This window comes from Prionailurus viverrinus, chromosome A2, assembly GCF_022837055.1.
Source record: "Prionailurus viverrinus isolate Anna chromosome A2, UM_Priviv_1.0, whole genome shotgun sequence".
NCBI classification, from domain to species: Eukaryota; Metazoa; Chordata; class Mammalia; order Carnivora; family Felidae; genus Prionailurus; species Prionailurus viverrinus.
Window position 1 is genome coordinate 81,811,807 of NC_062562.1, and position 15,516 is coordinate 81,827,322.

General features: G+C 37.3%; 2 protein-coding genes across 6 annotated transcripts in view; one reads left to right on the plus strand and one right to left on the minus strand.

Annotated features, from left to right (window-relative positions):
* Positions 1-11,740, minus strand: part of LRRC17 (leucine rich repeat containing 17) — a 31,653-nt gene extending 19,913 nt beyond the window's left edge. Inside the window, exon 1 of the mRNA XM_047825905.1 lies at positions 11,032-11,740. The gene's annotated coding sequence lies outside the window, so the exon portion shown is untranslated. The remainder of the gene's footprint in view (positions 1-11,031) is intronic.
* The window catches only part of FBXL13 (F-box and leucine rich repeat protein 13), a 217,356-nt gene that overhangs the window by 126,252 nt on the left and 75,588 nt on the right, over positions 1-15,516 (plus strand). For all 5 annotated transcript variants that reach the window (XM_047825866.1, XM_047825876.1, XM_047825898.1 and 2 more), the window contains 2 exons: positions 1,767-1,867; positions 10,962-11,091. In XM_047825866.1, coding sequence (XP_047681822.1) covers positions 1,767-1,867; positions 10,962-11,091 — 231 coding nt within the window. The remainder of the gene's footprint in view (positions 1-1,766; positions 1,868-10,961; positions 11,092-15,516) is intronic.

The following is a 15,516-nucleotide window of genomic DNA, read 5'->3' on the forward strand; positions in this document are numbered from 1 at the left end:
CTAAGGGTGGGTGTAGAAACCAGCTTTCTATCCTCTCCTTGTCCAACTCATTTGCATTTTTGCCAGAGACTTTCAACAGGTGTACAATCACTTTGATATTTGATTGGTACCATGAACATTTTTGAAGATAGATTTTGTTTATATTAAAGTACAATGCCGCTTGTTATGGTTATTCTCTCCATACCTCTGGGAAACATGTACGGCATACTTTTTTTTTAAATCAATCCACATATATCTAAATCACACATTTTAGTTTGGAGTGTCTAGAAAAATCACTGGCAGCTTGAATGCAGTGGCAAGAATACAGTGCCCTTGTACTCATGCCATGTACTTGTACCTTTCCCTACAGCAGAACTACAGCTTTTACAACTGCATGATTTTGTTATTTTAATATCCTTGACTCTGGGAAATAGCTAGGAATACAATGTTAAACACTGATGATCCCACTGAAAATAAGCCTTTGCCATCCTTAGTGGTATTGGAGGTGGCCATACTGAACATGCAGAATTCTTTCCCAAACCACATCCCCTAGTCAAGTGACGATTTACCTCTTCCTGCAATGGCCTATTCTTTCCAGGACTGATGTGCCACAAATATTTAAAATGAGCTGACCTTGTCGGTGTCCCTAGGGAGACTCATCAACCATAATTAAATAAATAAAAACCATGCTGCTACTTACTCATTCTAAAGCATTTTATAAGTAGTTACCCATATGGGAAGGAGTTCATTGCAATGAAAGCTTGCAAGTGATCTGGTCTTGTAAATGCCAAGATAGGGCTCATGCTTGAAATCACTATTTGTTTTGCTGTCTCATTCATGTCATAGTGGAATTATACCCTGGTACCCCAGTTTCAGCTCTCTGGGGGAAGGTTTCTTGAATCTTTGAGAGTGTTGCCCACAATACCTTCAACACTGAACTTCACGTTCAACATGTATGTAGCCTATATTTTACTTCAGACCATCTCAAACTTACCATAAATTTGGTGAGAATCTGTTTAGCTGTTTTAATAATTCAGTAATAGAACCACAAAAACTTAATTACACACACACACACACACACATTTCTTTACATGTGTAAATATGGAGTCACTTTTAATGAAGTCCAGTTGAGAACATTTACTATTCCTGTCTTTCAGAATGATTTTAGTAAGCTTAAAAATAGATCAGGTTTTAATCACTTTCATGCATCTGAAGAGTCAGGAGCATTTGACACTCTGACACTTAAGCTCAAATTTCCTGTCAGAGTTGAACTTACAAGGGTTCAAATTTTAACGAAGTGTCACTGTGATCAAATGGGACTTGATTTCCAAAGAAGGGGAAGGGGAGAGAGTAATGAAGCTTCAAACAAAACGATCACCTTCTATTTAATTTGACTTACAACCATTATCAAAGAATTGAAGAGACCAAGCCTTGCATGGTATTTTTGGAGCAGGGAGATAGATAGTAGAGAGATCATGGGGAAATAACAGAGCCTGTTAGACTTTTAAAAAAATTTTTTAAAAATGTTTATTTATTTTTGAGAGAGAGAGAGAGAGAGAGATTGAGAGACAAACAGAGCACTAGTGGGGAAGGGGCAGAGAGAGAGGGAGACACAGAATCTGAAGCATGCTCCAGGCTCCAAGCTGTCAGCACAGAGCCCCATGCGGAGCTCGAACCCATGAACCGTGAGATCATGACCTGAGCCAAAGTTGGATGCTTCACCGACTGAGTCATTCAGGCATCTCCTGTTAGACTTTGATAAGATTCTTCCCTCTGTTTTTATGCAGGATGAATCAATGAGATACATCTCTGAAGGCTGTCCTGGAGTCCTGTACCTCAATCTATCTAACACAATTATCACCAACAGGACCATGAGACTGCTGCCGAGGTAATGTTTGTGTTATAGGTGTTATACTTAAAATAGTGATGCTCCTCCAGGTTCTGGCTTGTTCCAGCACTGCCCACCATCTAACCATCTAGCACCCCACCATCATGGCACCACTAATCTAGTAACAGGACTGCTGGTTTCAAGTCCCCAACCTGGTGCCTATTCTCTCCCTCCTGGGCAGGCCCAGATTAAATAACTGGTCCTCTGCTTGGCCAACATTTCTGTGTCACTCTTACAGCAATGTGCCCAGTAGCTTGATTAGGCTCTGCCAGTCTCTTTCTGGTCCTCCTTCCTGGGCAATGGAGCCTGGCTTCTAAATTCCAGTCCCATGTCTGGACTTCTTGACAACAGAACACCAGTGCCCTCCTTTCTTTGACCTTGAACACTGTGGTCCCATATTCCCTGTTGCCATGCTCTGGTTACCTGTTGGGACCTCCACCACCTCCAGGAAATCTGATACGAGTTGTTTTTTGATCTATGGGCTGAATACAAATGTGGCATCTCCTCAGCTAGTGCTTTGTTGGAGGAGAAGGGACAGAAGACTACAAGACATCACCAAAAGTTGACAGGATATTCAAATTTTATGTCATTCAATTATTTATTTTCACCAAGGAAATACTAATCAGGAGGAGAAGATAATCATATTGGGAGACATTCAAAACATTTTTTTCAAACTATTGTGAAAGAATAAATTATTTTTGAGAATATAACTTTTTGAGATTCTTTGAAAAATAACAGCAAAGCATTTGAAAAAGCTAGAGAAAATTCTAGGTGGTTATTTTCCTTATCTTCTGTCTCTGATCATTTTCTAGAAATGTGTAAGCCTAAAAAAAGTGGTAACATATTTTCTGTTTATCCCATTAATTGAGTTTCCACATTTTAGTCAAGTCTGTTTAGTCAAATCTATCAAATTTTTCCTTTGAAATTTCTTCTGATACTTTTTAACTTTTAAATAAAGGTTTTCTTCCTTCCAGGTGTTTGATGTCATTTATTATTTTTTTCTTGTATGATTTGTTTTTACTTAAATCTATAATCAATCTAGAATTTATTTTGGTAGATAAATGAGGCAACAATGTAATAGGGTTCAGCAAACTATGACTCGTGTGGTCCAAAGCCTGACTTAATGTAGTCCATGAGCTAAGAATATTTTTTACACTTTCAGAGTTGTTAAGGGGTGCCTGGATGGCTCATTCGGTTAAGCTTCTGACTCTTGGTTTTAATTAAATTTTAATTTTAATTTCTCATTATATTTTCCAAATGGTCATTTTTGGACTTGGGTACAAGGTACAAGTGTCCTTTTAATGTTTTAATTTGTAAGATTTAATTGATTTCTTTCATTTGTAAGATTTAATATGAAATTACCTCTGAATAAGAATATAGGCAAAGCTTGTAAGATTTAATAAGTATTGTTCTCATTTTGTAAACTGTTGCACATTTGTTTTCATCTTTGACCCAATAATTATTTAGAAGAGAATTTTTGGTTCCAAGTAGTTGAAGTTTCTTTGATTAGGCTTCTGGTTTTAATTTCTAATTTTGTACACTGTGGTCAAGAAATGTGGGCTGAATTATTTCTACCTTTTGGAATTTATTGAGATTTCTTGGTGGACCAGTTTATATAATTAATTTTAGTAAATCATCCATGAATGCTTAAAACAAGAGAGTTTCTTTTAGAGAACAAAATTTCTACGTGTGTGTATATATGTATGAATTCTTGATATTTCACAGTATAATAGTGATACATTGGTTGTCTTTTAGAATCAAGCTTCTTTATTTTGATATTTTTATTTTATATATAAAGATTAATAAGTAGCAGGTTTCAATATAGATTATAGCATTTATTCACATAAAATTACATTCTTTATTCTGGTTGATGTTCCTTTGCCTCAGATTCTTTTTTATCTGCTATTAATATAGTCATCTTTATTTTCTTTTGCTTATGGTTTTTTGGAATAACTTTATGTATCCCTGTATTTTTAATCTTTATGTTGGTGTATTTTAGGTTTGCCTTTTATATGAAGCACATAGCTAACATAGTTTACGAGTAATACTTCCTTTCAAAATTGAGTGTATGGTTTTATTTTTATGATCTTGCTTTGTTTTTGATTTTTTATGTTACTGTACTGTATTCATTGTTTCTTCCTTTTTCTATGTAAACTATATTGTTTACTTTTATAATCTTAATGTATTTCAGAGGTATGTGCACATTCTGTTCTGTATTCTAACTAGTGGCTATGTGTATGTTTTTTTTTTAAAACATGCTTTTAATATGCATTTCTTCAGTTATCAAAGTTGTGACGGAACAATGATGTTGGTTAGAGATCTAATACTCTTTCATTCTCCCTTGAACTTGATGCTTCTCTACTTCCACCCCCTTGTCCATAAACACATATTATTTGTGATTTTTAGTAATCATCTAACTTACTTTCAATATTGATTTTTCATGTTTGTGCTCAATATTGTGATCATATTTATGATTATGGAGTCCTACCTCTAAGTTTGCCATTCATTGATGGTCCATTTGTTCCACAATTTCCTTAATCTTTATTTCTGACTTTGATTCATCTCATGATGACTGGACATATAGTTTTAAAACCTCTTTATTGAGAAAGATAAACAAGTGTTAGATTTTTAGCCATTGCTTTCTGAAAATGACTTTCTTTTGTCTTGAAGGGTGAACAACTTCTCTTGGTGTATAGCTCTTGAATTATGTCCCTTACTTTATTCTTAAAAACCTACAAATATTGCCACATAATCTTTGGTATTTCAGGTTAAAGAGAAGTGTAAAGCTAGCTTGATTTTTTTTTGTTCCTTTGTTGGAAACCTATTTTTCTGCCAAAATGCTTGCAAGAATTTCCTTTTTACTGAGAAATTAAAAACATTATCCGAGCTTAATTGTATTCTTTCAATTAACTTTTCCTGGAACATAGTAAACCTTTTGAATATTAAAACTTAGATCTTTTCTCAGGCAAGGAAGGCATTTTCCTTTTTAATGCTTCTATTCCATTTGTTCAGGTTTTGTCTTAAGAATCCTGTTTTATTCTCAGATAGAATTTTTATTCCTGTCCTTCAAAGCTGTCATCTTCTCTCTCATCATTTTTATCTCTGTATACATTTCCTCAACATACTGCATTCTCCATATCAGTAGTTCTCAAAGTGTGTTCCAAGAATAGCTGGGTTCCAATAAATGTTTAATAACTAGTTTGGGTAGGGGTTAAGGGGATGTTCTGATTTGTAAGATTTACTGATTTCCGTGGTGTAAATACTACCACCATGATCAATTTTAAGCTACCAACATGATGTCACTGAATGTGGAGTTGGAAAGAAATGCTAATAGTTGGCTCTCATGGGCTGGTGCAAACCAGCTCCAGTGATGCTACTGTGGAGGGTCCTGACCCTTTCAGGAATTCTAAAAGGTGCTCTAGTCCTGCAATATAGAATATCACTCAATACTTTTCTTTAGGAATTCCATAGGGAGATGTATATGCATATGTATATATGTACATGTATGAGTGTGTGTGTGTGTGTATATATATATGTATATATATACAGAGAGAGATAACATATATGCTTGTGTGTGTGTGTATATATATATAGAGAGAGAGAGAGAGAGAGAGAACATGTATGCTTGTGTGTGTGTGTGTGTGTGTGTACAGAAAGGGAATATATTACAAAATCCATTAAATCTCTATGTGAAAAACAGTATTTATGAAGTAGATGATTTGGGATATCATACTTGGAGATAATTTTTTCTCTTAGGAAAATTAAGATAATACTACAACCATGCATAGTTTCTTAGGAACACCTGTTTTGCAAATGAAGCTATACCTTTAGTGGGCAACAGATAAAAAAAATAGGTAGGACCCAAAATGAGAATTTTGTTTTGATTTTAACTGTAGTTCTTGTGACTGGGAGAACAATCACGAAAAATATACTTGATATTGATGATTTTTGTCATATAAAAAATGTACACTGACTTTCTTATCTATGATAAAAATACATTTCATTATGATTCCCTATTTTTGTTCTGTTTTTCCATTGTTTCAAATATGTTTGGGAATGCAAAAGTGTTCTTTAAACTATAAATAACCAGAGAAATGTTGTGTGCTGTTGTCATTCTCTCCCCAGTTGCCTTTAGTATTTCTTTCCAAAGAAATCATTTGCCAGAAGAAAAATATAATTTGTTTGCCCTTCTTGACAACATTGATTTGCCAGCTTTTTATTTGAATATTTTTCCTCACTTCTTTGGGGACCTGCTCCATTTTCTGAAGTTGAAAATGAGGGCTGCTCATAGCTCATGCCCATTCCAGGACATTTTTGCTTCTAAATATTTCCTGAATCGAACCCTTTCCATTTACTCCTATTGCCACCACCTAGGTGGCACTCTCAGCGCCTCCTCTGGCCTAGCATCCCTACGGTTCACCCTTGGTCTCTCTTCCCTTCAATCTGTTTTTTTCTTACTCTGTAAGAGGCATCATCCTGAAATGATAGTCTTATCATGTCTTTGACATGCTGAAGGTCTAGACTCTTCCCTTACTGTCCTTTAACATTGATCAAACTTCTCCTGTATAGGTCCTTAACATTATGTGATGAAACCTATCTGCCCTGGTTTTCCAAGGGAAGCCCTTAACTCTGGTCATCTGGATTGCTGCAAGCTTCTCTTTCTCTATAGATGGAATTCCTTTCTCCTCCTCTCTGCTAAGCCATAGCCTTTATACCTCGAGTCATACCATCTACCACAATTCCACATTGATCTCTCCTTTCCCTGAATCCTAACAGCAACATTCATTCACTTTTTTTTTTTTTTTTTTTTTTTTTTTACCATGCATTGATCAACTACTGTGTGCGGGACATTCTGGGCATATAGTAGTGAGTAAAGCTATTATGATCTTTGCTCTTTAATGGAATGTCATGTGCTGTAGTGGCATGGTGTTTAATTATTTTTCACATAGTCCCTTCAAATGGCTTGGAAATTTCTTTACACATAGGTGCTCTCAGGTTATATGGTCTTACCCATCTGAGTGGGGCAGAAAGAGTAAGCTGTTTCCTTGACTGTACATCCTCAAGGTCTAGTCTATGAATAAGGTCAAAACACGGCATTTGGATTTCTGCAGGGATCCTATTATGCAAAACTGCCTCTGTGAAACTAAAGAGCCCAGCACTAAATCAAAAGAGACTACCTGCAAATCTTCTCTTTTACAAACTAGACCTTGTCTTGGTGATTTTTTCAGAGAAATCATTGTTTAAATACAGAATTCTACATTCCTTCCAACAGTAATGCCCTCAGGTATTGGTGATCTAATACAGAAGACCTCGATTCTTTAATGGAAAAAAGCCAACAGAAAAAATGTGATCTCTGTAGTTTCTGCAAGAATTTTGATTTTTAAAAATTTTTACAAATATTTTAAATGTTTTATTTATTTTTGAGAGAGAGAGAAGGAGACAGAGGATTCGAAGCAGGCTCCACGCTGTGAGCACAGAACCAGATGTGGGGCTCAAACCCACGAACCGTGAGATCATGACCTGAGCTGAAATCAAGAGTCGGCCACTTAGCTGACTGAGCCACCCATGCACCCTAAGAATTGTTATTTCTTAAAGATTATAGTAGCAGTAGAAAAATAAATCACAAAGAGAAGCTCTCCCCCCATTAGAAACAGTTAGTTATCAAATAATTAGGAAAAGATAAACACAGGCTGCAAACACAGCTTCAAAGTGGAATTAGAAATACCAAGTTGTCTCTGGGTTGAGAACATGATGAGCCAGATCTTACTCACGTAAGGGATGTATTTCTTTGCCAAAATTCAGAATAAAAAGTTGCAGTATTGCATAAAATTTGCCAAGTGATTTCACTGTCAACTGATTGTTTTCCCATTCCCAGAAGCTCTGAGTCTGCAGCACTGTAAATCCCTGGAAAGGCCACAGGGCCACTCAAGATTCCTCCTATGCTAGGTTTTCAAACTGATGGTTCCCATGAGGTTCCACTTTGAGGACAGCCACCTAGAGACTTTCAGTCTGGGAGTCATTTAGTCCAATGAACAACTTCTTTTGCCAAATCTGAGGTTCTTAACATGGGGCCAGTGGATCCCCCAAGGAACAAAGATGGAATTCAGAGGTTCCATAAGTTTTTATGGGGGAAAAAATCATCCCCGTTTTTGCTAAGCTCTAACTGAAATGTAAGTGAAAAATCAGAATAGCACTAGCAGTTCCTGGGACTCTTTTACCCATAAAAATCTGAAATATTTTCTTACTATAGTTGTTATAGTTATCTCAAAGTATCACTGACATTCATCGCCCCCTCAAAACCATGGGTAGTTATTAGCCCTGCCACTAGATTTGTTATTTAATATTAACATATGATATCATATGTTACATAACAAATATATATATATATATATATAATATAAACATGTTAAAAATAAAGAAGCACATATATTATTATTCTACTCATTTGATCCTTAAAAATTTTTGATAATAATATCTTTCAATATAATGAGCTGCTTTTGTAATTTTAAGTATTTTATTCTACGTATTAAAAACATTATGCCGATAAAGGGTCCATAGACCCAGAGGTATCTGTTACACACAAAAAAGTTAAGAACTCCTCAGTCAATTCCTACTTACAGTATTTGTTAACTGATCACGAGGAGTTAAAAAAAATCAAACAACAGCTTTGGACTAGATTTGAATATATTTGAATATGCATGATTTTGTCAGTAACAGTTACATTATTATAATTAAAGACAGATTAATTGACATAGGGGTTAAAAATGGGTTAAGAACAGTCTGAAAATGTGCAACACACGAAGGGAATAAAAACTACGTCAAAGGCTATCAATCTCACTGGAGTTCAAACGGATTAAATAGGGCTTTAAACCTTGACCAAACTGAGGGTGTAGATGTCATAGGAAATTCCCCCAAACCCTTGGAATCAGTTGTGTGCACCACCTTGTCAGATGAGTACCCATTCCATTATATGAAAGAAGACCCAACAAACTTCATAAGAACAATTAACATGTTATCATTTGAATTAGTAATAACAATACATATTTTTATTTTATTTTTGAAATTTATTTTATTTTTTTAAGTTTATTTATTTATTTATTTAGAGAGAGAGAGAGAGAGCACAAGTAGGGTAGGGGCAGAGAGAGGAGACAGAATTCCAAGCAGACTCCACACTGTCAGCACAGAGCCCAACACAGGGCTCGAACTCATGAACCATGAGCTGAGATCAAGAGTCAGACGCTTAATCGACTGAGCCACCCAGGCACCCCATATATTTTAAAGCTTCTACCTCCTGATTTTAATCATCAAAAGTCATCCTTAATATATACTCTTACATCTATGTTCTCATAGAATTGTCATACTTCCAAGAGGAAATAGCAGATAGAATTACATCCATGTTACAGATGAGAAAACTGAGGTTCAGGAAAGCTGGACACCGTTGGTCAGGGTTTAGAAAGAAAAGACATCATATTATAATCCCCACTTAACAGATGCAGAAACAATCTCTGAGAGGTTAGGGAAGTTGCAATAAGTGTCAGAGCTGAAATTTGAAACCAGTTTGGTCCGATTCCAAAACTTTGTGTGTTTTCCATTGTGTTGTGCTGTGTGCCTCAGGCTCCCTCCTCCAAATTAGAGAGCTTAAGTGTTGTTAGAAATGACAATCCTCCCTGCACCCTCCACACACCCCAGGAAAGCTGTTCTTGAATCACAAGGGTACCCTTCCACGGAGAGGAAGATCAAGCATTTTCAAAACTTTGGCATACATCTTCGTTAACTCAAGGGCCCCAGGAGAGGGGACGTGTCCTTGGGATGTTAGTACTGCTTTCTGCTCCATGGCCCTGCCCACAGCCACTGGGGAATCCAGATGGCGTCCCTCTTTGTTCTGTTGAATCTCATGGACACAGCCATTGCCAGAGGGGAATGTGTGTTCTGCATCAAATAAATCACTATGCAATGGGAATCCTTATATCATATAGATGAGTTTTTCAAACTTTAGTAATCAATCTGATTAATTGTCAATGCTCACATATCTCATTTCCCAATTTTATGTGAAGGTAAATTTCACTTGTCATTTATGGGCTTTTGAGGGACAGAGAGGCATCTTCTTCCACTTTTTTGTTCTTGTTTTCCAACTTGGTGTTAAACTGGTGCGGATCACAAACCGAGAGCATGTTGTTAATTCCATTACAAGACTCGGCAACAGTGGGAGTTCTTGCACTTTTAAAAAATGCCAGGCTTAGGAAGGCTTGGAAAATTGTCCACAGAAGGTCCTCAAACTGTAAGCCCTTGCCGGGTAGTACAGGCTCATCTTAATTACCCTCTTTTTTTTTTTTTTTTTCTGGAAGCGATCATTTTGGTCATGGTGGTAATGCCACATTTAATCTGTTTGAACTCCAGTGAGACAGATAGCCTCTGATGTAGTGTTTATTCCCCTCATGTGTTGCCCAACTCATTTGCAGACTGTTCTTTTTAACCCATTTTTAAGCTCTATCAATTAGTCTTTCTTTAACTATAAATATGAAACTGTTACTTATGAAATCATGCATATTCAAATGTCTATTTCAAATCGTTTGCTAATCATGTCCATTTTAAGAGCCTGTTATGTTTAACTTTGCCTCCTTTCTGCCCCCAGTCCTCACTGTCATGTAACAGTTAATCGCCACTTAAATGTTTACAAAGAGTTTGTCCTTCTAGACATTTTGCACATTGTTTTGGTGCTCCAAAGATAAAACCTAAATGCAACAATAATGCAAACTCTGTAACTTTGGTTTTGAACACAAACTAACGTCCAAACAATATGAATGCACAAATCTCCCCCACCCCCAAAGCTTTATCCCAACTAGCTTTCTTAAAAATCGAGGCAAATCTTTATTTTCATCTAAAATGTAATTATGCATTATCTGACATACTACTACAATCTCCTTTACATAACAGGAAGAGAATTAACAATGAAGTCCAACTGTTGAATATCTGCAAGGAGAAAAGATTAATTTAGAGTTTTACTTCTCTTTGTCATAGTGGCTTAAGAAAGATGTGGAAAACGACTCAAGTTTAATCCCCTTCCTTCCTCTCTTTTCTCGTCCTGTCTTTTCAGGCACTTCCACAATTTACAGAATCTCAGCTTGGCTTACTGCAAAAAGTTCACAGACAAAGGATTACGGTACCTGAATTTAGGGGATGGATGCCACAAGCTCATCTATTTGGACCTTTCCGGCTGCACCCAGGTTTGTCTTTCAATCTTCTCTTTCCTGCAGCGGGCAAGGAAGTCCTCCGGAGGACGGGCTACATCCAGCCCTCATGTTATACTAATGCTGTGCACGGACTGCAGCACACTTTTCAGAGGTTTTGAATTACACAGCCACAGCTGCTTAAATTTTCCCCAGGATCGCTACTATAGGCTCTTGGCTTCCTTCCACTGGAATGTCACATCCACACACAGGCCGAGCTCAGGGGATGATGAAACAGACCATTTCTGTGTAGATACTTCAAGCACAATTATAATACCAGAGTTCCAAATGTTGAACACTGTAGAATTGCTACCAGATACAAACACAGGAGAAACCTTCTTGGGGGAGGATTGGCAAAGAACTTCCTGGAAAGTCAATTAGCTCCCACATGGGCTTTCAAAAAATAAATGGGTATTGGGTCAAATGCTGCGAGTTCTAAATGTAAGAAAGGAAATACAACAAAGGTTGTAATTTCTAAAACTGCATTGTATCCTTGTGCTAAATAACATGGAGATTTGAGATGTACATAGGGAAATACTTTAGTTTGAGGGAACAAGGTAAAGGAAAATTGGGTAGAAAATCGGTGGAGTTGAGGAGGGTAGGTCATGGCACTTTGCGAACAGTTACTGCCTCACTGGTAGTTTCTTCTTGATTTTGGCAGATTTAAGTCATTATTCTTTTAACTACTTTTCTTTCACCTCTCTAGGTATTTTGTTAATGTATGTTCCTCCTTCTACAGAAATAATACAATTGCACAGATGAGAACTGGCTGAAACCTTGATAGTTACTGTTTATTGAGTTGTTACTATATGCCGGGCACCATATTGAGTGCCTCACATAGATCAGATTCACTACAAATGCTGTGTAGTTGGTATTTATTGTGCCCATTTAGGAATGCAGAGGCTAGGCTCCCAAGGTTGCCCAGCTGGTGAAAGCACAGGGTACTGGGGCAGTTGTAAGCACCTGTTGGTACCTACATAGGCAGGCAGAGTCCCCTGGAGGGCATTTAGGCATACAATGGGCTTCTCCTCCAAGTGCTTAAATGGATAGAACTTAGTCACCGTCACTGGCATCCCATGGTGCCCTGGTACACTAGGCAGTAGGGAGGATGTGGGGGCAAGGAGGGGAGGGCTCTGAGCTAGAGTTGAAACATCTAGAATTTACATTTATTTCTGACCTACTGGTATGTAGCTTGCTAAACATCAACAAGAGACGGACTTACCATTCTCTCCAGCTTCCCTCGACTTCAGACCAGCTTCTTCCTGACTCTAGGTCCCTGACCTCCCTTAGAGCGTTTCTTCTAGAAAACTTGAAACTGGTCATTCTTTCTTTGCTCTCCTTGAGATAGATAGAAACTTCTTTAAAAGCTTCTTGCCAGTGTTACAACCCAGGAACGCCTCCCTCAAGGACCTGGGAGCCATCCTTTGATACATAATCATTAAGGGTAGTGGCACGTGTATCTTCCAGTCTCTCTGGGAGGGTAGGTGTCTACTTTCGATATGGGTGTACGCATCCTATTGATTGCTCTCCCCTCTAAAGATACATCCTCCACTATTTTCCACCAGCTAACCAAGTCCTTAAAAACCCTCCCCACAGTGTGACTTACCTCCTTCTTCTCAGTTTCCACAAGGTAATGGCGACAACATACAGTTCATACACAAACACATGAACACACATGCACATGTCCCTAAGGATAAATATTCTCAGACACAGTAAAGTCAAAATGAGAGGTTTCCAATCAATGTGCCTCTACTCTAGCCAGATATACATGCAGAACTCACAGATACAGTTTATCTACTTTTAAATTTTGAGCCAACATTTTAAATTCTGGAGTTTTCATAAAGAAATCTAGACTCCAAGCTTCTCTTAAAAAACTGGAAAAACTAACGAAATTGGGCCTACATCACCATATGGCAACAAAGGGCTGGAACTGAGTCAGCCTCGTTCCCTTGAAATGGTGTGTGCTGGCTTCTCCTCCACTCGGTAACGTCCACACATGCACACCTACCAATTAACTGCATGGCCTGCCTGTCCTCGGTGGGTATTTAAGTTTGGTCTGAATGTATAAAGAATAGATTTTTTTTCCCCGACTGGCCCTTAATTTGTACATCTCAATCCACAGTGAAGTTAGTATTTCACAGTGCTATGCAAAGCAACGTTAATTTCTTTTGTTCATCTGTCTTTCACTTCCATTTGTTTATTTTATAATTCAACGGAGATTTAACTCCAGGTGTCAGACACTGTTTCAGTCACTGGAAATTGTGCCATTTGAAACCGAGCCCCTTCAGGTTCACTGAGAGTAAGAAATGGGCTCATTAGTAAGCACAGATCTCCTACGAGCAGATAGAGCTGCTGCTCTAGCTTCAGAAAGAATGAGGAAAGCTTGGATGTTACTGCTTCCGAGGGATGTGTTAAATTCTGTGGGGAGGTTCTGTCTGCCTCCCCAGCTCTGGGTGTGAGGACAGTTTCACTCTCCCAGGCCTACTTGTATTGACTGGGCGGCACAAAAATGGTTTCAAAGCAGGAAAATCGATGATTCACAAATTTCCCAGGTTCTCTGCTTGGAAACTAAAATCTATTTTCTTTTTACAAGAATTTTGCACTATGAAGTCATGTGTTAGTATATCTGCCAAATAAAAAAGGTCCTAATAAAACAAAAGACTTGAGAATAGAAGCTCACACCTACCTGCTTTTCGCTGGTGTTATCTGTGCCTGCTGCATGCTGGACACGCATGATGAATAAAACAGCATCCCTGTCCTTAAGGAGCTCTGGGTTAACGTAAGTGAAGTCTGTTAAGGGCTAAACTTTAATGCAGTCGTGGCTGCCCCCCAAAAAAGAAAGATGGATTTATACAATACTGTGGAAGTTTTTTACCATAGTTGTTGGAAAAAATACATAAATGGATAATGGAGAACTGCAAAGAAAAGTGAAAATCGATTACACATGTTTTAGAAATACTCTGAATGCTTTTGGGATTGGATAAACACTATAGGTGCAGTAAGTAATGCGACTGATTTCCTAACAAATACCAGCACTTGCATATACACTTGTGTGTCCTCATCTTTAATGTGACTGAGGGGACGCCTCTGTTCAGTTTCTTCTCAAAAAGTCTCTGCTCACTTGGCCCTAAATCAGGATAAAGCCATTCCAGTGAGCTCTTACACCATACATTGCAAACTTCTAACAATATACTTGTCACTTTGAATTTTATTTTTTCACTTTTTAAAAACCTTTGCTTTTTTTTCTTTTTACATGTTAAACACAAAAATATGAGAAATGAGCAAAAATTTAAATTATCTGAAAATTCACCACCCAGAAATAATAAGGGTAAGGCTTTCTGGTCTTTTTCTATGCACATCTATACTTCTTTTAAACTAAAGTGGATTAGATAGTACACATATCTTTTATTTAATATTCCATAAATATCTTATTTTATTTAACTATATATTATATTATACTATATTGTGTTATATTTATAACCTACCATTTTTAAAAAGTTTTTTTAACGTTTATTTATTTTTGAGACAGAGAGAGACAGAGCATGAATGGGGGAGGGTCAGAGAGAGAGACAGACACAGAATCCGAAACAGTCTTCAGGCTCCGAGCTGTCAGCACAGAGCCCGACGCAGGGCTCGAACTCAGGGACCACAAGATCATGACCCGAGCTGAAGTCAGACGCTCAACCAGCCACCCAGGCACCCCTATAACCTACCATTTTTTGCTATCATCAGTAACCTGTGAGGAAAATTCTCATAGCCATATATTTCCATAAGTCTATGCAACGTTTTGGTATGAATTTTTAGAAGTGAAATGGTCAGAGCATATAGTTATTTTTAAGGCCATCTATGCTCTACAAAGATTGCCAATGTATGAATTGCCAAATGTAAAATAATGTTTGATATCTTCATAAGAATATTATCTAAAAAAAACTTTAGCCAATTTGACATCAAATATGATATTTTATATTTTTAATTTGTATTTCTCTGATCACTTGTAAGGTTAAATCATACCCAGGCACTTAATAAATATTTGTTGAATAACAAGGATTCTTTTTTTTTTTTTTTTTTAAGTGTTTACTTTTGAGAGAGACAGAGAAAGAATGCATGTGGGTTAGGGGCAGAGAGAGAGGGAGATACAGAATCTGAAGCAGGCTCCAGGCTCTGTGCTGTCAGCACATAGCCCAACGCGGGGCTTGAACTCATGAGCTATGAGATCATGATCTGAGCTGAAGTCGGTCGCTCAACCGACTGAGCCACCCAGGTGCTCCTAATAACAAGGATTCTTATTCCAACCAGCTGCCATTGTTAAAATATTTTTCAAATTAATTAAAAGTTTTCTTTCAGAGCCTGAGTGCAACATATTCTTTGTAGTATTTTCAGAAGAACAAGAACAAGAAAACCAATCTACATTCATTTAACAAA